The sequence below is a fragment of the Arachis hypogaea genome, chromosome 12 (assembly GCF_003086295.3).
Source record: "Arachis hypogaea cultivar Tifrunner chromosome 12, arahy.Tifrunner.gnm2.J5K5, whole genome shotgun sequence".
In the NCBI taxonomy this organism is placed as follows: Eukaryota; Viridiplantae; Streptophyta; class Magnoliopsida; order Fabales; family Fabaceae; genus Arachis; species Arachis hypogaea.
Window position 1 is genome coordinate 111161015 of NC_092047.1, and position 19793 is coordinate 111180807.

Consider the following 19793-nt stretch of genomic DNA (forward strand, 5'->3'; position numbering starts at 1 on the left):
CTTTATTAAATAAATGTTGATAATTTGAATTCCGCTTTATGTATGTAGTAATTTATTAGCTAATACCAAATATTTAAATAAAATTCTAATATATAACGAATTAATCATTGACCTACCGAATTAAGAGATACTATAAAAAAAATTAGTAACTATTTTGTCCAAAATAACGATATATATGGTTGGTATTATTATTATTATTATTATTATTATTATTATTATTATTATTATTATTATTATTATTTAACTGTATGAGTTAGGGGATGCATTTAGCCCATGACAAAAAAATCTGAACATTGATAAAGTGTATAATTAAAAAAAGAAAATGTAACATACATTTATAAAGTGAACAATTATTTGATAAAAAAATGTTATTAGAGGTAGCTAGTAAGATAGTTAATTAAAACTTAGAAAGTAAGTTAGCTTTATTTTTATAATAGGGATAAGTACTTTTTTCGTCCTCAAGGTCCGGGGTCAAAATCAAAATCGTCTCCGATTTTTTTTTCTTATTAAAATCATTCCCAATGTTACAAAACGTTATAAAATCATCATTTTTTTTATCTCAATTTTATTTTTTGACCAAATTGTCCTTAACTATTAATAAAAAAATAAAAAATAAAAACAAAAACAAAAATAAAAAGTTCCTCCCCCACCTCCACCTCCACCTCCACCTCCACCTCTCCAATGTCTCTTCCCAGTAAAAAAATCTAGCTTCTTCCTCTTCTTGTTCAACTTCAACACCGCCACCCTCCTCCGCCCTCCCCTCGCGCTCTCTCTCCTCTACTCCTCCGCCACCAGCAACTCCATTCTTGACCCCTTAACGCCTCTCACTTCTTCCACCCCTTCCTCTGCCACACTCACTGGCCTTGGATCTTGATATCACTTCTTTCACCCCTTCCCCTCTCCCACCCAAAAAACCCCAAGTCTTCTTCTCTCCTTCAGCAACAGCAACAAGTAAATCTAGCAACAACAATTCTTTTTCTCTTTTTCACCAGCAACAACAACAAATTCAGCAAATTGAACAATAACAAATTCAGCAAAATAAATCACTAACAAATTTAAAATTGACAACAGTTCAACAATCATCAATTGCACTTCAAATCCAAAATCAACAACCACAAAAATTAAAAAGAATTAGAAAAAGGATGTTCATGTTCATGTTCATGTCGAACACCGAAGCCGAGTACCGCGAAGAGGAGGAGGCTCCTGCCACCGTTATCGAGCCCGAAATGGAGAGGAGAGAGCGCGAATGAGAGGAGGAGCTGTTCACTATTGCGTCTGTTGCTGCAAGGGATTCGTCGTCGTCGTTGTTGGGCCATCGCCGAACTGCTGCCGCCGTTGAGTGCGCCGTGGCCGTGGTGGTCGCTGGAGGAAGAGAGAGCCAGAGGAGAAAGAGAGCAAGCGAGATTTGAGGAGAGAGAGAGAGCTCGGGAGCAGAGGAGAGAGAGGGAAAACCCGTGCTCAGCCACCGCTGCGCCTCTGCCGTCGAGCAGAGCCACCCCCCTTTGTCAAAGCTCTCTTTAATGGCTTCCACGATCTCCTTCAAGTCCTTATACCGCACCACCATCTTCATCTCCATCATCTCCCCATACTTGCTCCTTGCGTCATCCTCCTCCGCCACCGGCGCCGCCTTCTTCCCTGCCATCGGAGGCGGCGGCGTCACCGGATCTCCCACCACCGATGATCCCCTCATGGAAGACCCCCTCACTGACGATCCGAAAGAATGAGGAAGAAAGAAGTTGAAACTTGGAAAGGAGGGTCAGGGGCCTGAGAGTTTGGTTAGATCTGAAAGTAGGAGAAAGGTAAAATTTTGGGGGTGAAAGGGGGGTGGAGAGACCGAAGAGGCTGGAAATGGGGTGGGGTGGGGAATTTTGGGGGTGAAGGGGGGTGGGAGAGAGAGAGACCGAAGAGGCTGGGAGTGGGGTGGGGTGGGGTTTTTCTTATTTTTTAATATTATTTTTATTTTTGTTTTAAGGGTAAAATTGTCAAAGTATTATTATTTTTTGTAAAAAGGATGATTTTATAACGTTTTGTAACGTTGAGGATGATTTTAATAAGAAAAAAGGGTCGGGGACGATTTTGATTTTGACTACAGTGGGGACGAAAAAAGTACTTATCCCTTTATGATACTATTTCCGTCACCAGGATCCTCATCATCGTCGTCAACAATTTATATAACTCAAATAAATTTATACTAAAATCTCTATAAATAAAATTTCGGTTCTACTAAAGAATTAATTAGGAGTGAAGCTAATTTTAGTCAACTAATTAAAAAATAAGTGTGTTTAGATTACAATTTGCAAACGAGAGTTTGCATAAAATTGATTTTGTAAAATTGATTTTGATAAAAAAGTAAATTTGAGTTAACGTGATTTATGTTTGGCAATCTTTATATCAAAATTGATTGTAGTAAAATAAATGTTGTTTAGATTATACTACTCAAAATTACTTTTAGATGAAAAATTACTAGAAGAGATATCAATTTAAATAATTTTTTATATATATGCAAAATCAGAAAACTAACAAAAATAATATAAAAAATATTTATCATATAAATAAAATAAATACAATAAAAAATAAAAATATGAAAGAGAAGAGTACTATAAATTTTATAATGTCAAACAAAAAGAAAATATTCTATAATTTTTTTAGTACCGTTAGTACTATTTAATTTAGTATTATTTTGAACTATAAATTTTCATTATTTATGACTTTATTGTTACTTATAATTAATTTTTTATTTATTTTATTCTTTTTTATAGGATCATAATTTATATTATATAAAATTTTGATAATAAACGTAGTATATAATAATTACAATTACAAATTTTACAAAGTTAGAATAAAAAATAAAAAAATTAATACAAAACAAAAATAGAGTACATCAAAGAATAGAAAAAAATCATACAGATAAGAAATAATAAAAATTTCATAAAATCAACAACATATATCATATGAATAAAAAAATACAATAAAAAGTAAATAAAATTTGTATGAATAAAATCAAATAAAAAACAAAAAAAAATTCATACAAAACATAAATACAATGCAGTAAAGGATCGAAAAAGAAAAGAATTTATATGAAAAAAAATAATAAAAATATCATAAAAAAAGTCAACAACATTTGTCATGTAAATAAAAAAATCATATGAACAAAGCCAAACAAAAATAAATAAAAAGATTTTATAAAAAATATACATATAAAAAATAGTATAATAAATGATAAAAAAAACTCATAAAAACATAACATGAGAAATCAGAACACTACATAAATAATATAAAAATATTTATCATATAAATAAAAAATATAAATAAAAAATACAAAAATTAAAATATAAAAATGAGTACTAAAAATAATTAAAAAATTAAAATATTCAATTTGCTAGTGATTAAAACAAATCTGAACTATTTTAATGAAAAAAATTGGAATGAAGGATTATGAAGAAGTAGAAAGAACTACAAATAATTATTGTGAAAGTAATAGTTACTGATATCCTTTTTATAGAAGAAAATGAAGGGTAGAGTTAGTAAAAAAGAAATAAAATTTTCACCTAATTTTCCAAGGATAATAAGCAACCATGAACGTGAAACGTAGAAGCTACAAATTTTAGCTTCTCCTGAATGTGGGTTCAGTCTGAGTCCAGAAAGATAAAAATGGCAAACATAAAAGTAAAACTTTCAAGAAGCTCAAACGGACTTCTCTCCTCTCCAACGCATTTGCTAAACACACCCTAGATCTATTATAAAAAAATTCTCTAATCCCTATTATCCTAATTTTTTAAATTTTAAAATAAAAAATAAAAAAAAGTTGACTTAATTATTGACTTATATTATAGTTAATTTTCTAGATTTTTTCATAAAATTTAATTATCATATCTTAATCGACAACAATTTTAATTATAAAATTGAATTTAATCAATATATTTTTTCAAAGTTAACTTCTCTATCAAATTATCTTCAAATCTTCTAAAATAAAAATCTATCACTATCAGTAACAAATTTTAATTTAAAATTTAGGTCAAACCAACAAAAACTTGATTGATCATCAAATGGTGATAATACATTAGCTGACCATCATGACTAGGTGAGCCAACCTTTATTGGCTTAATAATAATAATATCAAAATTTCAATCAAAGTGAACCCAATATAAGGTTTATTAGTGCAATTTGTTACTAAAACAAGGATTTATCAACAAGATTTATTTTAATTTGTACCATTATCAATCTTTCTGATCTCTATACCAACTCATTGAAATTGTGGGTTTTTTTTTTCTTTACCAAACAGAAAATAGACCATCATTGTAAAACTTTGGCGTTTCAATTTAGACAAACACTAAGTTCAACGAACTTAACTCATGCTTTGAAAGAGAGAATGGAAGACATGAACTTGTTCCCTCAATAGTATATAGAAAGTGATTGTTATGGTACTTAAAATGTGGTGTGTTTAAATTGTCAAAAGAGGTTAAAAATAATATTTAATTTAAAAAATATAAAATAAATTATTTTTAGAAATTTAAAATTCATTGTAAAAAATAAATTAGACAAAAATTAAACACCAATCCATAAATATTCCATAGAATTATTCACCAATGTAGAAGCATCGCCCCAAATTATTTGCACGTTAAGACAAAACACTGATTACAATATTGTGCTAAAAATAAAAACTAGTTGGTGACATTAAAATTAAAATAATCATTAGTTAAAACATATATATATATCAACAATTGTATAATTAAGATACTCAACACTGATCACTATATATATGTAAGGATAATGATGATAAGCACACATGTGTATTAATTCAATTGGTATTAAAAAAATTAAATTTAAGATAAATAAATAAATTAATTAATTAATTTTAGTATAATCCAAAACAAATGAGTACAGTTGTGCGTACACTAATAATATATTTTTTTAGAAGATAAATTGTAATATTGGATAATGAATAAAGATTAAAAAATAACAAAATACATGAATAAAGATTAAATGTATCAAATAATTAATTGAATAAATTAGATCTTATTCAAAGATTAAGAATTAGTTTAATGATTGATTAAGAATTATAAAACGCCATGTGATAAGAAATTAAAAAGAAATAACAAAATAAAAATCATCATATACAACCAAATGGACTAAAAAAGTATAGCTATTTTTGTACAACTATGTTTTCTCATAAAAATTATTTATGTAAATTTATAGTAATATATTAATAAGTATATTGTCACCCGAATGCCAAAAGGATTTGACTTTCTAAAATCTAAGACAATCATGGCTCGCAGCACATTATTTTCTGCCGTCAAAAACAAAACATCGCTTTTAATTACCATGTTTTTATTTTACTTTTGTGTTTATGAAATGTTATCGGTTTGTCCAAGCTAAGATTAAGTCATTATTATTAGCAGCAAGTAGCTTGTGGTGACGACAATCCTATAGAGAAAATAATATAATAGTAAATTAATAAATAAATAAGTGAGAGACAATCACTTTTGACTTAATGGAACATGTTGGAACCACTGTACCAAAAGAAAAACAACATATGATGGAAACAATAATGGTATATATGATTATTTTAAGAAAAGATAAATTAAATTAGGAACCTATTAGTCATGTTATCGTTAATCACATTTTAGTTTATTTGTTCCTACAATCCTACCTTATAATGTTTGCTTCTTGTTGACTTCGATAATGATAAGCACATATATAAACTAAAGAGGACTGCGCATATATCACGTTGCTAGCAATTCTTCGTCAAATTTCTTATTACAAATTGCTAATCTTAATTAATATGAACATATCATTAGAAACTTTTATGGACTTTTAACTTTTTGTATTCATATTTCAAATTCATTGAATTGTAACAAATGTAGAACTCCCTTTCAATATTAGTTATGATTATTTCATGATAAATTTTATCAAATCTTCTCTAAAATAAAAGATAAATTACTCTTTTATAGCATATTTTATTATTATTGAATTATTGAAATAGATTAGTTTATAACGGTTAAATTCTTAATCTAACCTAAATTTTTTGTTAACCTAATCAACTAACTATGGTATAATTTTTTTTATAAATGATAAAAATCACTAGAAAAGTTCTATTTTAAATTTTTTATTTTTTTCAAATCATACATCTATTAATAATTTCAATCACAAAATAAAAAATCTAAAAAAAAAAAATACAAAAAATCGAAGTGACACAAAATTTAAAATTCTCAAAACACTTTCTTAATAATTTTCTCTTGCTTTTTTCATTCTTTCAAAAATCATCTTCATTCCTCTTAACAATGAAATTAGATTCGTTGAAAATATTTTAAAGAAATATAATTTTTTAAATACTTAGCTTTCAATGCAATGAAAACTGAAAGGATTTTAAATTTTGGTGCTTCTTGAATTTTTATTTATTTATTCTTTTGTTATTTGAGATTTTTTTTATTTTGTGATTGAAATTTATTAATAAATATATAATTTAACAAAAAATAAAAAATTATAAATTAAAATTTTTAATAATTTTATATTTTATAATTTATAAGAAAAAATTACATCATAATTAATTGATTAGATTAACAAAATTTAGGTTAAATTAAAAATTAAAGTTAACTATAATAAGCTAATTTATTTTATTTTTGTTTAATAATAACAAGACATGTTATAAGAAGTAATTTATATATCATTATAATTTAGAGAGTGTTAGATAGAATTATCTTATCTCGTATATAAAACTTTGTAGTGAATTTCAAGTTAGGGTTGCCACCATCTTGAAGCTCTAAATCTCTCACAGACCCACACCAGCAATAATAGTTAGATTTTATATAGGGTGCTGGTTCTTCCAAAATAATATTATGTTTGTTACAAGTAGTACAAAGTGAAAGAATTTTATTTGAAGAAAATATATATATATTGAACCAATTAATTAATTAACTAGCAGTCTAGCATTACGTTGGTTCTTATATATGGACTTTAAAATAAATAATTGTATGCCAAATGATGATGAGATAAATTTGTGTAAATAGATTTTGCTTATGTCATATGAAGATAACAGTCAAACTCTTAAAATCTCATAGTTATCTACTGAGAATAATGTAGTTTATTATTGATAGCAAACTGGAATGCATGGCAACAATATTATACGGTGAATTTTACCCTATTCTTTTTAAAATAAAAGATAAATTATCTCTCATAACATATATATATACAGTAATTAGACTTAGCTGAAGCTCATATTTTGTCAACGATTACAAAAATATTATTGAAAGTTAAAGCAAAACGTGGTGCATCGGTTGATGATGATTCCAACCTTGAAGATAAACAAAAATTTAAGTCACTTCAGTCACTTGTTTTCATACTAATGGATCGCGGTAGAATGCAAATAAGAGAACATCAACGCAACGCTGTCATGGTAGTTGCTACTCTCATCGTGATCGCAATTTATCAAACGGTTCTGAGTCCCCCAGATAGACTCATCACTCAAGGCGGTAGCGACAATGGTCCAAATAATAATAATCTTGTAAACGCTACTTCATCCCTCAATTCTACTGCAGTAGAAAAATCTGTTTTGTCAGGCAATATTTTTGGTACTATGTATAAAGATTTTCAAAAAATGTAATGATATTGTTATCAAATTTTAAGAGAAACATAACGTCAATTGAAAAAAAAAAAAAAAAAGAGGAGATAACGTGAATTTTGAAACTCTGGTAGAAGGATAATTTATGATAATCACTGTATATGTCACAAGGGATAATTTACCCTTTATTTTAAAAAGGGTATGGTAGACTCCACCATATTATATATACCAATTAAGAAATTATTAAAAGGGCAGTTTCTTATTAAAATTGTACGTATGTCGAGCTGTTTGTTTTGTGTTAAAAAATACCAACTAGTAACAAATACGTCAAGTACGGTACGTAGTCTCATATACTATCATTTTAATGTGAGTTTGTAAGTAAGTAATGTTAAACATACATGAAAAATAGGGGCTTAAAAGGGTTGATTTGATCAACATATATAATAATTAAGTAATGAAGCGTACGTATAATTAACAATATTAGAATAAAACTTGGCTGCCAATGTGGCTCATTGCATGATTTTCATTTGGATGCTGATTTTCCGTTTTTTTTTTTTTCTGTTTAGATTTTTTAGGATACGTTGAACTAAAATGTTTATGTATTTATTAAAAATAATGTAAATTCTGAAATTGAGATAACTAATTACCAAAGTATACGTGATATGATTATTAATTTTTATGAATAAGTTATTCATATTATTTCATTTCACTCAATAACCATATCATCATAACATCATTAATACAAATGATAGAATGTGAAGTTTTTATTTTACAATTCGTTTATTAGATATAATTATATGAGTTTAATTTTGATGTACTGATAGTGTAAAATATTTTATACAGTTATATAAATATATCTATTTTTTTGGATGACTATTTATGCGATCAATATAACTGATGTAATATTATGTAATTGGATGCATATATAAAATTATTTTATATTTATATTTATAATGCATCAATAAATTCATAATTATATTAATTTATGGATGGCTATTTTTTATTATTTATTTTTTTGATGAAACAAGAAAATAGAGCAGGCACTATTATTATTAGATTTCACAATATAATATTTAAATATATGAATAATGTTATAGGCATAAATATTCATGTGTATCCACTTATTAACTTAAGAGGAGTGCTACACATACAAGTTATTTGGTTTACAAGTCATGCAAGTTGGAAGAAACTTAACAAAAAATACGCTGACCCATATACGATTTCATGGCGTGCTTCGTGTTCCTCCTTCTCCGTCTCCTCCTCCTCTTCCTTCTTCTTCTCCTTCTTCTTCTCCTACTCTTCTTCTTCTTCCTCCATGAAAACGAGTTTCTTGCCAAATTTGATTTTTTTCGTGCGTTCTCTCTTTGCTTTTTCATTCGTTGTTTTATCTGCGTTTATCACTGGTATTCTTTATCACTGGTATTCTTGCTTCATTTTTTTTCGATTTTCATGGTTTCTGAAATCAAGCTTTGAAATCGTTTTGAAGATAATGGAATTTCAAAAATACACCCAAACGATTACAGAAATACACCCAAATGATTACAGAAATACACCCAAACGGTTACAGGAATTCACCCAAACAATTATAGCAATACACCCAAACGATTACAGAAATACACCCAAAGTATTACGAAAATACACCTAAAGGATTTAAGAAATACACCCAAAATTCGTTGAAGTACACCTTATGCATAATTTAAAACTCTTTCTCTTTCAACTCCTCATCTTCTGCTGCTTCTTCTTCTTCAAAAACGATTTCAGAGCTTGATGTCAAAAAATAATGGAAATCGAGAATAACGAAGAAAGAAAACAAAGAGAAAAGCACGTAAATGAAGAAGGAGAAAGAGAAGGCAAGAAACAAAAGAAAAAAAGAAGAAGAAGAAGAAGAGGAAGAAGAACGTGCAGCAAGAAGAAGAAGAAGGTGCAAAAGGTGAGGAGGAAGAAGATAAAAAACGTGCAGTCAAGAAAAACGAGGAGAAACACAACGATGAAGGAGGCACGAAAAAAGAAGAAGAAGGAGAAGAAAAAGAGGAGACATGGAGAAAGAAAAAGAAGAAGAAATAAATGACTTGTATGACTTGTATGGAAAAACACTTGTATGTGAAAATTTTCTCTTAACTTAAATTCTTAATTAAGAGAGAAATAATTTAGTGACATGATATGAATAAAAAAAAGTTTAAACAAAAACTTGAAGTAAATTCAAAAAAATTATTACTTAAACGGTGAAAATTCAAGTTCAGTAAACTTTACGTGAAATTGACTGTACCTGAATTTTTATCCTTAAATAAATATATTAAATATATAATTATTTATGTGTCTTTTTATATCAGTCTAAATTTTTAGAAAAATAATTTCATGATATATAAATTGTATTATTTTAAAAGACAATTTATAATATATTAATTTTATATATTTTTATGTTTAAATTTCCATTGAAACAGCACTCATATATGTAATTTTTTTGGAAAAATAAATCTATGAGAAAATTAATAACAATGCACCACACCATAAAAGAAACGGATTTTTTTTTATTTATAAAATAAAAAAATTATTATTTTTTCAAATATGATTTTTGGACTTTAATTCTCAAAATACAATTTTTTTTGGCATTTAAGCAAATTCGCTGGACTCGGCGAACTCTATAAAAATTGGCAAGTTCGCCTAACTCCCCGCGAACTGCCGAACTCCCTTTTAAGTTTTTTTAATTCCACATTTTTATTCTATTATCATCATCTCCAAATAGTATATGGATATATAACCAGTATATAGAAGTATACAAAAATACACGGACAATAAGCATGGCTTCTTCAAGAATTTTTTTAATTATAAATTAAAAAAATAAGCCATATTTAACAATGACAAACATTGTTATCGTCTCTAAAAATACATAAGTACACCGGAATAAACCATATTTAACAAGGATTTTTTAATTATAAATTAAAAAAATATATAATTTCCAAAAATAACAAGGATTGTTATCCTGTCTATTTTTTGTGTACTCTTATGTCTGAAAACGATAATAATGGTTACTATTGTTAATTTTTCAATCTGCTATAATTGAAGTGGATTACTTTTGGAAAATAATTAATTTTTTAATTTATAATTAAAATTTTTTTTGTTAAATATGGCTTATTTCAGTATACTTATATATTTTTAGAGACGATAATAATACTTGTCATTATTAAATATGGCTTATTTTTTTAAATTTATAATTAAAAAAATTCTTGAAGAAGCCATGCTTGTTGTACGTGTATTTTTGTGTACTTATATATACTGTTTGTAGATCTATATACTATTTGGAGATGATAATAATGGACTTGAAACAACTTAAAAGGGAGTTCGCCGGAATTAGGCGAACTTGCCAATTTTTATAGAGTTCGGCGGGAATATGACGAACTTGCTTAAATGCAAAAAAAAAAAATCGTATTTTGGGAATTGAAGTCCAAAAATTATGGTTGAAGAAATAATAATTTTTTTTATTTTATAAATAAAAAAATCCCGAAAAGAAACATGTAAACATATTTGTTATTTTATTTAATTTTGTATATTATCTTTATGTATTAGTACAAATTTTATACAGAAGAAGATACTTATACGGTATACCAACCAGCAAGACGTGATGATCTTGATTTATAGAAATAATTTTACTTCCTTTTAATATACGGAGAGAAATTTTCCTTAGGCCAAAATGCCAAATCAACACATTAATTAATGGAACAAACTTATATCTAAACCTACATGATTAGAAAACAATTTTAAAATCCGATCCAAAGAATTGAACTTTCTTTCTATGGGACAAACCAAAATTTGATGGGACTTGTTTTAAAAGAAAGTTTGTTTTTGGATTTATACGCACAGGCTAATAATAATATGGGTGTATCCGATTAGTAAATATATTACATATTACTACAAGAAGGTAAATAATTTTGGCATCAAATTATAGAATATTGTTATACGAACCTTCTTCTTATTAATTAATATTATTGCTCATTATATCACTTATTCTAAAATTTTAAACTGATAAAAAAATATAATTAAATATTTATATTTTTAATATATATCTTTTTAAATAAAAGATTATGTTAAATTTGATTGATTTATGCATAATTTTTTTTCTTTTATTTACTTATGTTATTTTTTTAAATTTATCAAGAATTAAATTTTAATTTTTTTTATATAAAATTTTGGTATTATATCATAATACTATTTAAAAAAAATTAAATTAATAAAAAGAGATACTATAAATAATTATATTTTTAATAGTACTGAGATTATAATGCCTGTATATACAGTGTATATGTGTTAAAAAAGGAAAAGTATGAACAGATAATGTATGTTTTATATAATGTGTACAATGAAGTTAATTTGAAATTAAAACTAAATTATAGGCAACTAATTAATTTTGAATAGTTTTCAATTTGAAATTTAAATTAAATATTATGATTACCGTCGGTTTTGGAAACAAATAAACTATTTCCCTTTTCTCACCTCTCTCTCAATATGGTTTGTCAGCGTTCTATACCTTTCTCATCGAGTTTCGTCGGTACACTAACGCCATGGTCACCAGCCACCATCGAAAATCACGCCGACACTGTTCCGACGGGCGCCGTTGCCGCATAGGCCACCGCCAAGGGAGGACGCGCATATTGTGTGGGTCGAACTAACGGCACCGCAACAACCCGGACATCCAGTGCCTCCATCGCAGCCGGTGTATGCCTTCTTCCTGACACCGTCCTCACCTCCTTCGATGCGCCTTCGCTTTCTCCCATTCTTTCAAGTCTCTTCTCACCGATGATACCATCATGCTCTTCTTCTTCAGATCCAAGCATGTTAGCTTCTTTCATGATTTGAGCTCTATGCTTCACAACAGTGCTGCTTTTGTCATGACTAGCCTTCAAAATTATGTTTCACCACAATAATAGTTTCTTCTATTTATTCATCTTCTTCTTCTATTTTAATGGTCAATTTAGGATGGTCATTTTAGTAGGTATGCAGATGGTTATTTTATTTTTATATAGATAATTATTTTGATTGGATTGAGTTTAGTTATATATAATTAAAATATGTTAGATATTCAATTCATTAGGTATGCGGATGATTATTTTTATCCCTAAGTGGATGGTTATTTTTATTAAGGGTGAGTGGCGTGTGACAAGCCAAGTAGCGAAGTGAAATGGAATGATTATTGATGAAGGTGGGTAGGTCGCCAGTTGAAAAAGAAGAGAGTATTGAAGGATTTTTCAGATTGTTTTTTTTTTTGAAATAATTAATTGAATTTTTTAAAAATTTAAAATTTGAAATTGGAAAATTTGAAATTTGAAATTTAATGTGAAATAACTGAATAAGAGTTTTTAAATTTATTATTTTGTCGATAATTTTCATTTTTAACCCATATTGAACTAAATAAGCAGCACATTATATACATTGTACAAATACTCCATTAATTTTCTAGCGGGGTCGTTAAAAAATTATCAAATTTATATCAGAAGATCTATAATTTATTATTATCTTGTGAATTCATATATACAAATGTTGGCACGGCAGAAAAAGTAACGTGATGGATTTGTTAATTGTCAAGAGAATTATATAAGAATATGAAAATTTGTTTATAATTATATTAAATATATATTAAAATTAATTATTAAAATTAATTGTTAAAATAGAATATACATTAAAATATAAAATATATATTTAAAATGAGTTAAATTATATATATTTATATATAAATATATAATAATTAATTTTAATAGTTAATTTTAATATATAATAAATGACGTATTTATATTTATAATAATCGATCATATCTTAACTTCTGTAACTCATATTATGTATATATTAAGGAAAAGTATACGTTATCAAAAGAGAGTCTGTCAACTATTACCAACACAAATTGAAAAAAATTAAAATAAATTTATATGGCTTAATTAGGTTTAATGAGGGGTCCATAAAAAAGATTTTGAAAAAGTGAGAAAATGGTAATCGTGCATCAGGTGAGTAGAAACTTGACAGAAAAACCCAGTACTTCAACCCTTTCACGCAACCCTATTCCTAATTCTCATCGCCGAACGTATCTTGTACTATTGTCCAAAATTTCCAGTCTCTTTTCCCAACCTCTTTTCCTTCGACGCCGTTCATTCCCTCCTGCACGTGGTCACGCCGCCGTCAACCAAGATCAGCACTGCTAGAAGGCCGGTCGTTGATCCAAACAGCGCGCTTCGAGGTCACAACTGCGCCACGAAAACGCATTGACTCAACAACTCACGTCACTATTGGAGACCCATCTCTGCGCCGCCGGTTCTCTACATCTCATCTTTCTTCGCCACAGTGCACGGAGGAGTTGAAGACCCATCCTAGCGTGGAGAAATAAGTAGCAAGCGCGGCCCCTGTTCTGCTCGTGGAACCCAAGCCATCGCCGCTTACAACCTTGCCACCTAGTCGCCATGCCATACAGGGTTAGTGGTTATAAACATTTCTTATGAATATGGATTCTTACTGGTATGATATAGATAAATACACGATGATTCTTCTATTTGTGTTTTTATAGGGAAAAAATTGAATATATCTTTTGTTTTTTTTTTATTATTAGTCAATGTATAATTTGTCTTGTCGTAGAAGGTTTCGAAATGTGTCAACGTATAATTTGTTTTTGGATATATCCAGTGCTGATTCCTGTAGAGTAGGAGCCATGTCTTGTGATGATAAGTAAAAAATTAGAAGTACTCCCAGTAACTAAATATTACCTTGTATGTGTCTTAAAAAAAATTTTGGTTTGTTGCTTGATCTTTAAATTGAATATGCATAGTTGATTGTTGTTGAGTAAACAGAAAAGCCGAAGAAAAAGACCATCAAAAGGAGCTAAACATGGGAAGATAAAGTCTAAAGGCTTCATGTTACTTCCTTGTTTACCTAGGGCGGGGATATCCACACATTATGTGTTATATACTATTGAAACTATTTATTTTCTTTGTTGTACACAAAGTGATTGTGTCTTTTGACGAACTTTATTGGTTAATTCAACAATAATGTATGTAATGTGGATGTGAATCTTGTCTTTTACATTCTGATTTGTAGTAATTTTGTGCACAGGCTCAACACCTTATGCGGTTTGAAGTATTTTTATTTCTAGTGACTAATCTTGTTGAGGTTCGCAGGTGATTGAAAATGGAACTATTTTCTGATTGAAATGTCTTCATATAGATGTGTCTTCTGCATTATGTGTATATGTTAGTCGTGTAATGTTGACAGGTGTGTCTTCTCACGGATGTGGCTTATGATGGAAGTGTCTTTTTCGATGTGACATTAGAGATTTGTTTAACTAAGGATATGTCTTCCGAGGGAAGTGTCATCCACCCGTGACTTCTTTGGAGGCATCCTCATGTGGATGTGTCTTCTACATTATGTGTCTATGTTAGTCGTGTAATGTTGGCAGGTGTGTCTTTTCACAGATGTGTCTTATGATGGAAGTATCTTTTGCCAATGTTTCTTTCGGATTTTGTTAACCTAAGGATGTGTCTTCCGAGAAAAGTATCTTCTTCCAATGACTTCTTTGGAGGCATCCTATGTTGGATGCGTCTTTAGCTGGAGGTGTCTTATGCGAATGTGTCTTTCGTGTTTTCATGTAATCGCGGATGTGTCTTTCGAAGGTTGTGTCTAATTTCATGAAATCGATAACCGAGAACATATCACCAACAAAGATAACCGTCAATCCTTCGACACTCAACAAAACTCTTCCAACAAACACTTATCTATTGATAACACCAAATAATAAACAACTAAAACTAAACTCATATAATACAACACTATCCATTTTCATATCTATGAAACAAAAATTTATCAAAGTTGCTAACATCAATTCAAACTGGTGAACAAAAAGAATAATAAACCATATCAAATGTAGAAAAAAAAAGAATCATTCTAGCATAATTGAAAGAAAAAATATCCAAACCAATTGTAATTAAACAAATGAAATCACAATCCTTTCAACAAAGCTTATTACTGTTAATAACTCAAAGATTAAAAAAAAAAGTTGCCAATAAACATAATCAAATGTACTACTAACACACAAATTACAATGTCCACACGTTGTGTGTCATCTTCACTCAGGGATGTGACATTAACGTCGGTGAAATTAGGATGATCACTCACATCACATGTAGTGTCGTACGATACTTCTTCACAAATTGATTGATCCATCGACGTAATTTGGTCCACTCGCCTCCAACGGAAATACGTACACCTTACTCCGACGGATTTTAAAAACTATTTGTCAATGAGAGTGGTTGTTCACGTTACCAGTGACCTTTGAGGGCTGTTCACCTTGATCCTATGGTGTTGGAAGGCTATGGCTATGGCTCAATGTGCATCCACGTCAACGATAACACCTATGGTGGGGTGCAATATAGTTGCGTATGATGGCTTTATCTCTCACGGGAAGCGCAGGGTCAAAAATGTAATACTCAGAATTAGAAACTTATACAAGCACCTAATTTAGATCTCAAATACCCACTAACCTCCTAGTGTCGCAGTGGTGCGCAAGGGAAGACACGCTTCTACTTGGGCTCGTCCGCCAGTGAACGATTGGCGCTTGGTGGCAGGAGCAAATCCAGAAAGCCACGGGGTTTCTAGCGAACCCACACAGCCCTACGAATTCAGCCGCGGCTTGTGGAGATTCCGTGCTAGGTTGCTGCGTCTTGTACAACGCCAGACAGTCAGATGCGTCTTCGAGGCACCTCCGATGAGCACATGCAATAAACCAAGCGGCTTCATGGCAACTATCGGACCGTACTCTCAATGTTGTGGTCTGGTGGTCTGTCGGCGTTGACTTTCTCTTGATGGTGGAGACGGCAACAAAGAATTCTATTTGGCGCTGGATGCAGATAAGGGGGATTGGGAGAGATGGTCCACCGTCAGTTAATTTAGGGGTATGGTAATTTAGGTTAACGTGGTAAATTAGGTTTAAACTATGGTTAACTTAGATGTGGCTTTGGTGAGTGGATGGGCTTGATATCCAGCCCAACTAAAATTGGCAGATCTTGACAGATAAAAAATTGGTAACGTAGCATGATTGAATAATACAAGTTAAGGTGCTATTCAAAATCTAAAGTGACTCATTTAATCACTCTAATTTATAAACTTACAATACTATTAGACTGAAATCATGATTCTTTTCTTTTCATAAAAAAAAAATTCAACAATGAATAAAATCCTATAAAAAAAATCTCTATCAATATATACAGTTATACACACTGCACGCACGAAGAATCAAATTCAAGAGTATAAATCACTGACAGTAAACAAAAAAAAGTTGAAACTCTATGTAATATATAAACTTCGTTTGGTATTTGCTTCTCAGAAATATATTTGGAAAATAATAAAAGCCAACCCAAATTAATTTAAAATTATTTTACTTTTTATTTATTAATTTCTTCTAAAATTAAATAAATACATAATATTACATTACATATAATAAATATATAATTTTAAATATTATGTATAAAATTATAAATATTAAACTAAATAAGATAATTTTAAATTATTATTTTTCTCACATGACTGTTTGTTTATATAAGAATCGCCAGTGAGTTATAAATAAAAATAAAAGAAAGTTATATATAGATGTAAATGAACAAGTAAAATTTAGTAGCTAGATAGCTGACTGGATAATGATAATGATGATGTCCATCTAAATTAAATATCTTGTTTTCTTTGTCTGCAAATTGTCAACTCTTACTCAGCTAACAATTTAACAAATCTCTCTCTCATGATATATATAAACAGTTGTGCTAAAAATCATTATATTTTGTAATTTATATTTATTAATTAATTATTATTAATATTTTTAATAATATAAAATTATATTTAATAATATAAAATTATATCATTTTTTATAATTAAATACTGATTAAATTATCAATAAATTATAACTCAAACAACATAATTTTTTTTATGTTTATTTAAAAAATTATAAATTTAAATTTTTTTATTTTTAATAAAAAAATACTAACTAAATTTTAATAAAAATATTACCTTGATTTTTTCGTATATAAATTCATTCATGGACACATAAACCCAACTCTTTCCTCCCCGTACTTCAAATGTGTACCTCCCACCAATTATTCAAACTCGACACACTCAAAAACGAAGAAAAAGAGAAAAAAGATTCAGAAGAGAAGAAACGAAGACCATCACCACCATCATGAAGCTTGTTTGGTCTCCAGAAACTGCTTCTAAAGCTTACATAGACACTGTTAAATCGGTAACTACTCCATAAATCTCAATCAAAAACCACCCTTCTCTATATCTTTACCTTCTTTCTTTCTTTCTTTTTTTTCTTTTCTTTCTTTGATACTGTTTTCATTTTCCCCCCTTTGATATCATGATTTCGTTCTTATTCTTATCCCCTTTTGAACCAAAATTCGTACAATACATAATAATAGGCTAAGCATGCATAGTTTATTATAAATTGAAATTCGAATCAGTTGAATTAATTAGCTCAAACAGTAGTTATATAAATAATTTAAAACCATATAATATATAATGGTGAGTAACGAACGATTTGTGCTTTTCTTTTTCTAATTTCTTTATAGTCCTTTTCTTTGTATCGAATCTTTTAATGAAATAATGTTAATTTATTTGTTGCTGTAATAATTTGCAGTGTGAGAAATTGAAGGAATCTGGGGTAGCTGAGCTCCTATCAGCCATGGCGGCCGGTTGGAACGCGAAATTCATCGTGGAATCGTGGTGCCACGGCGGCCCCATAGCGACAAGCGTAGGCCTAGCAGTTGCGGCTCGCAACACCGGTGCAAGGCACGTGTGCATAGTCCCGGACGAAATCTCAAGGCTAAAGTACACACAATCAATGGCGGAGATGGGGGTGGCGCCGCCTCCGGAGGTGGTAATCGCGGGGTCGGCGGAGGCGGCGATAGGTGGACTGGTGGGATTGGACTTTCTTGTGGTGGATTGCAAGCAAAGGGACTTTGCTAGGGTTCTTAGGGTTGCTAGGGTTAGCAATAGAGGTGCAGTTTTGGCATGCAAGAATGCATGGCAAATGAGTAATAATTGGAACAATCTTTCAAGGTTTAGATGGAACGTTGTTCTTGAAAAGGGGACACGTGTCGTTAGATCCGTGTTCTTGCCTGTTGGCAAGGGTTTGGATATTGCTTACATAGGCAGCAAAAGTGGTGGCGGTGGTGCTGGCGGCGGCAGTGGCAGTGGCAGCAGCCCCGACGGCGGTGCATCAAGTGGTAGAAAGGGTCCTAGCCGTTGGATCAGGCACATAGATCAACAATCAGGGGAGGAACACCTTTTCAGAGAGTGATTATTATTATTATACTATTGATCATCAATATATGTATGTTAACAAGGTTGGAAACAAATAAATAAATTTGTAAATTAAACATATATCATCATATATTATATAGTGTCATGCATCCTTGAGGATTATTATTGGTATTTGTAGATTAGCTATTAGATGAACTATGGAGTAGTATTTTTTATGAATTACAATTAGAGGATCAAGTTTCTGACTGGGTTTGGTGGTGCCAATCTGATTTTAATGCATAATGTGACATTTTCAGATGGTGGCTAGTTTTGTAGAAAGGGATGTAAATTATACAAGTATTTTCTTTTTTTTTTTTTGGAGAGTTTTGGTTAATTGGTTTTGCACTTTTTGTTTAGTTTAATGCAAGTAGTCATCATCCTGCAGTGATGTATATATATATATACAAAGTTGTTTTTTCTTTCGGATTATTGTAATATTTCAGAAGCTTGACTTTGTTGAAATAGTATGTTTTTACTTTAGTGTTTGTATTGATAAATTGATATATACGGCATATTTGCGGTCTATTATTTCTTAATTGAAGGGTTATGGTGGCGATGGCTAATAATAACTAATGAAATGATCCAGTGTCACACTCGTGGATTATGTGCTCTAATAACACCCAAAAAATAAACTATTTCATTTTATGACCAAGTCTAGCTTGGGTTCTTTTTTATTAATAATAAACAAGGGTGTTTCACTCCCCTATTTATTTATATATATTTTGAATATAATTTATTTCCTACTACTGAATTTGTCAATCAGAAAAAATACCATGTTTTTATAAGAATAATGGAGACCCTGATGAACTTTTACCGTATAAGTTGTTAGCTGGTTTTGTTTAACCAGTCATGGGAGGTATAATACTATAAATTCAAGTTTTTTTGTTAATTAAATTTAATTAAGTTAGTCTAACAT

General features: G+C 29.7%; 1 protein-coding gene across 1 annotated transcript; it reads left to right on the forward strand.

Moving 5' to 3' along the window:
- Window positions 1–17621: 17621 nt before the first annotated feature.
- On the forward strand, window positions 17622–19357 carry LOC112728268 (uncharacterized). The gene is made up of 2 exons (XM_025778336.3): window positions 17622–17813; window positions 18213–19357. The coding sequence occupies exons 1-2, from the start codon at window positions 17754–17756 to the stop codon at window positions 18873–18875; spliced, it is 723 nt and encodes a 240-aa protein (XP_025634121.1). The 5' UTR covers window positions 17622–17753; the 3' UTR covers window positions 18876–19357.
- The last annotated feature ends 436 nt before the right edge of the window (window positions 19358–19793 follow it).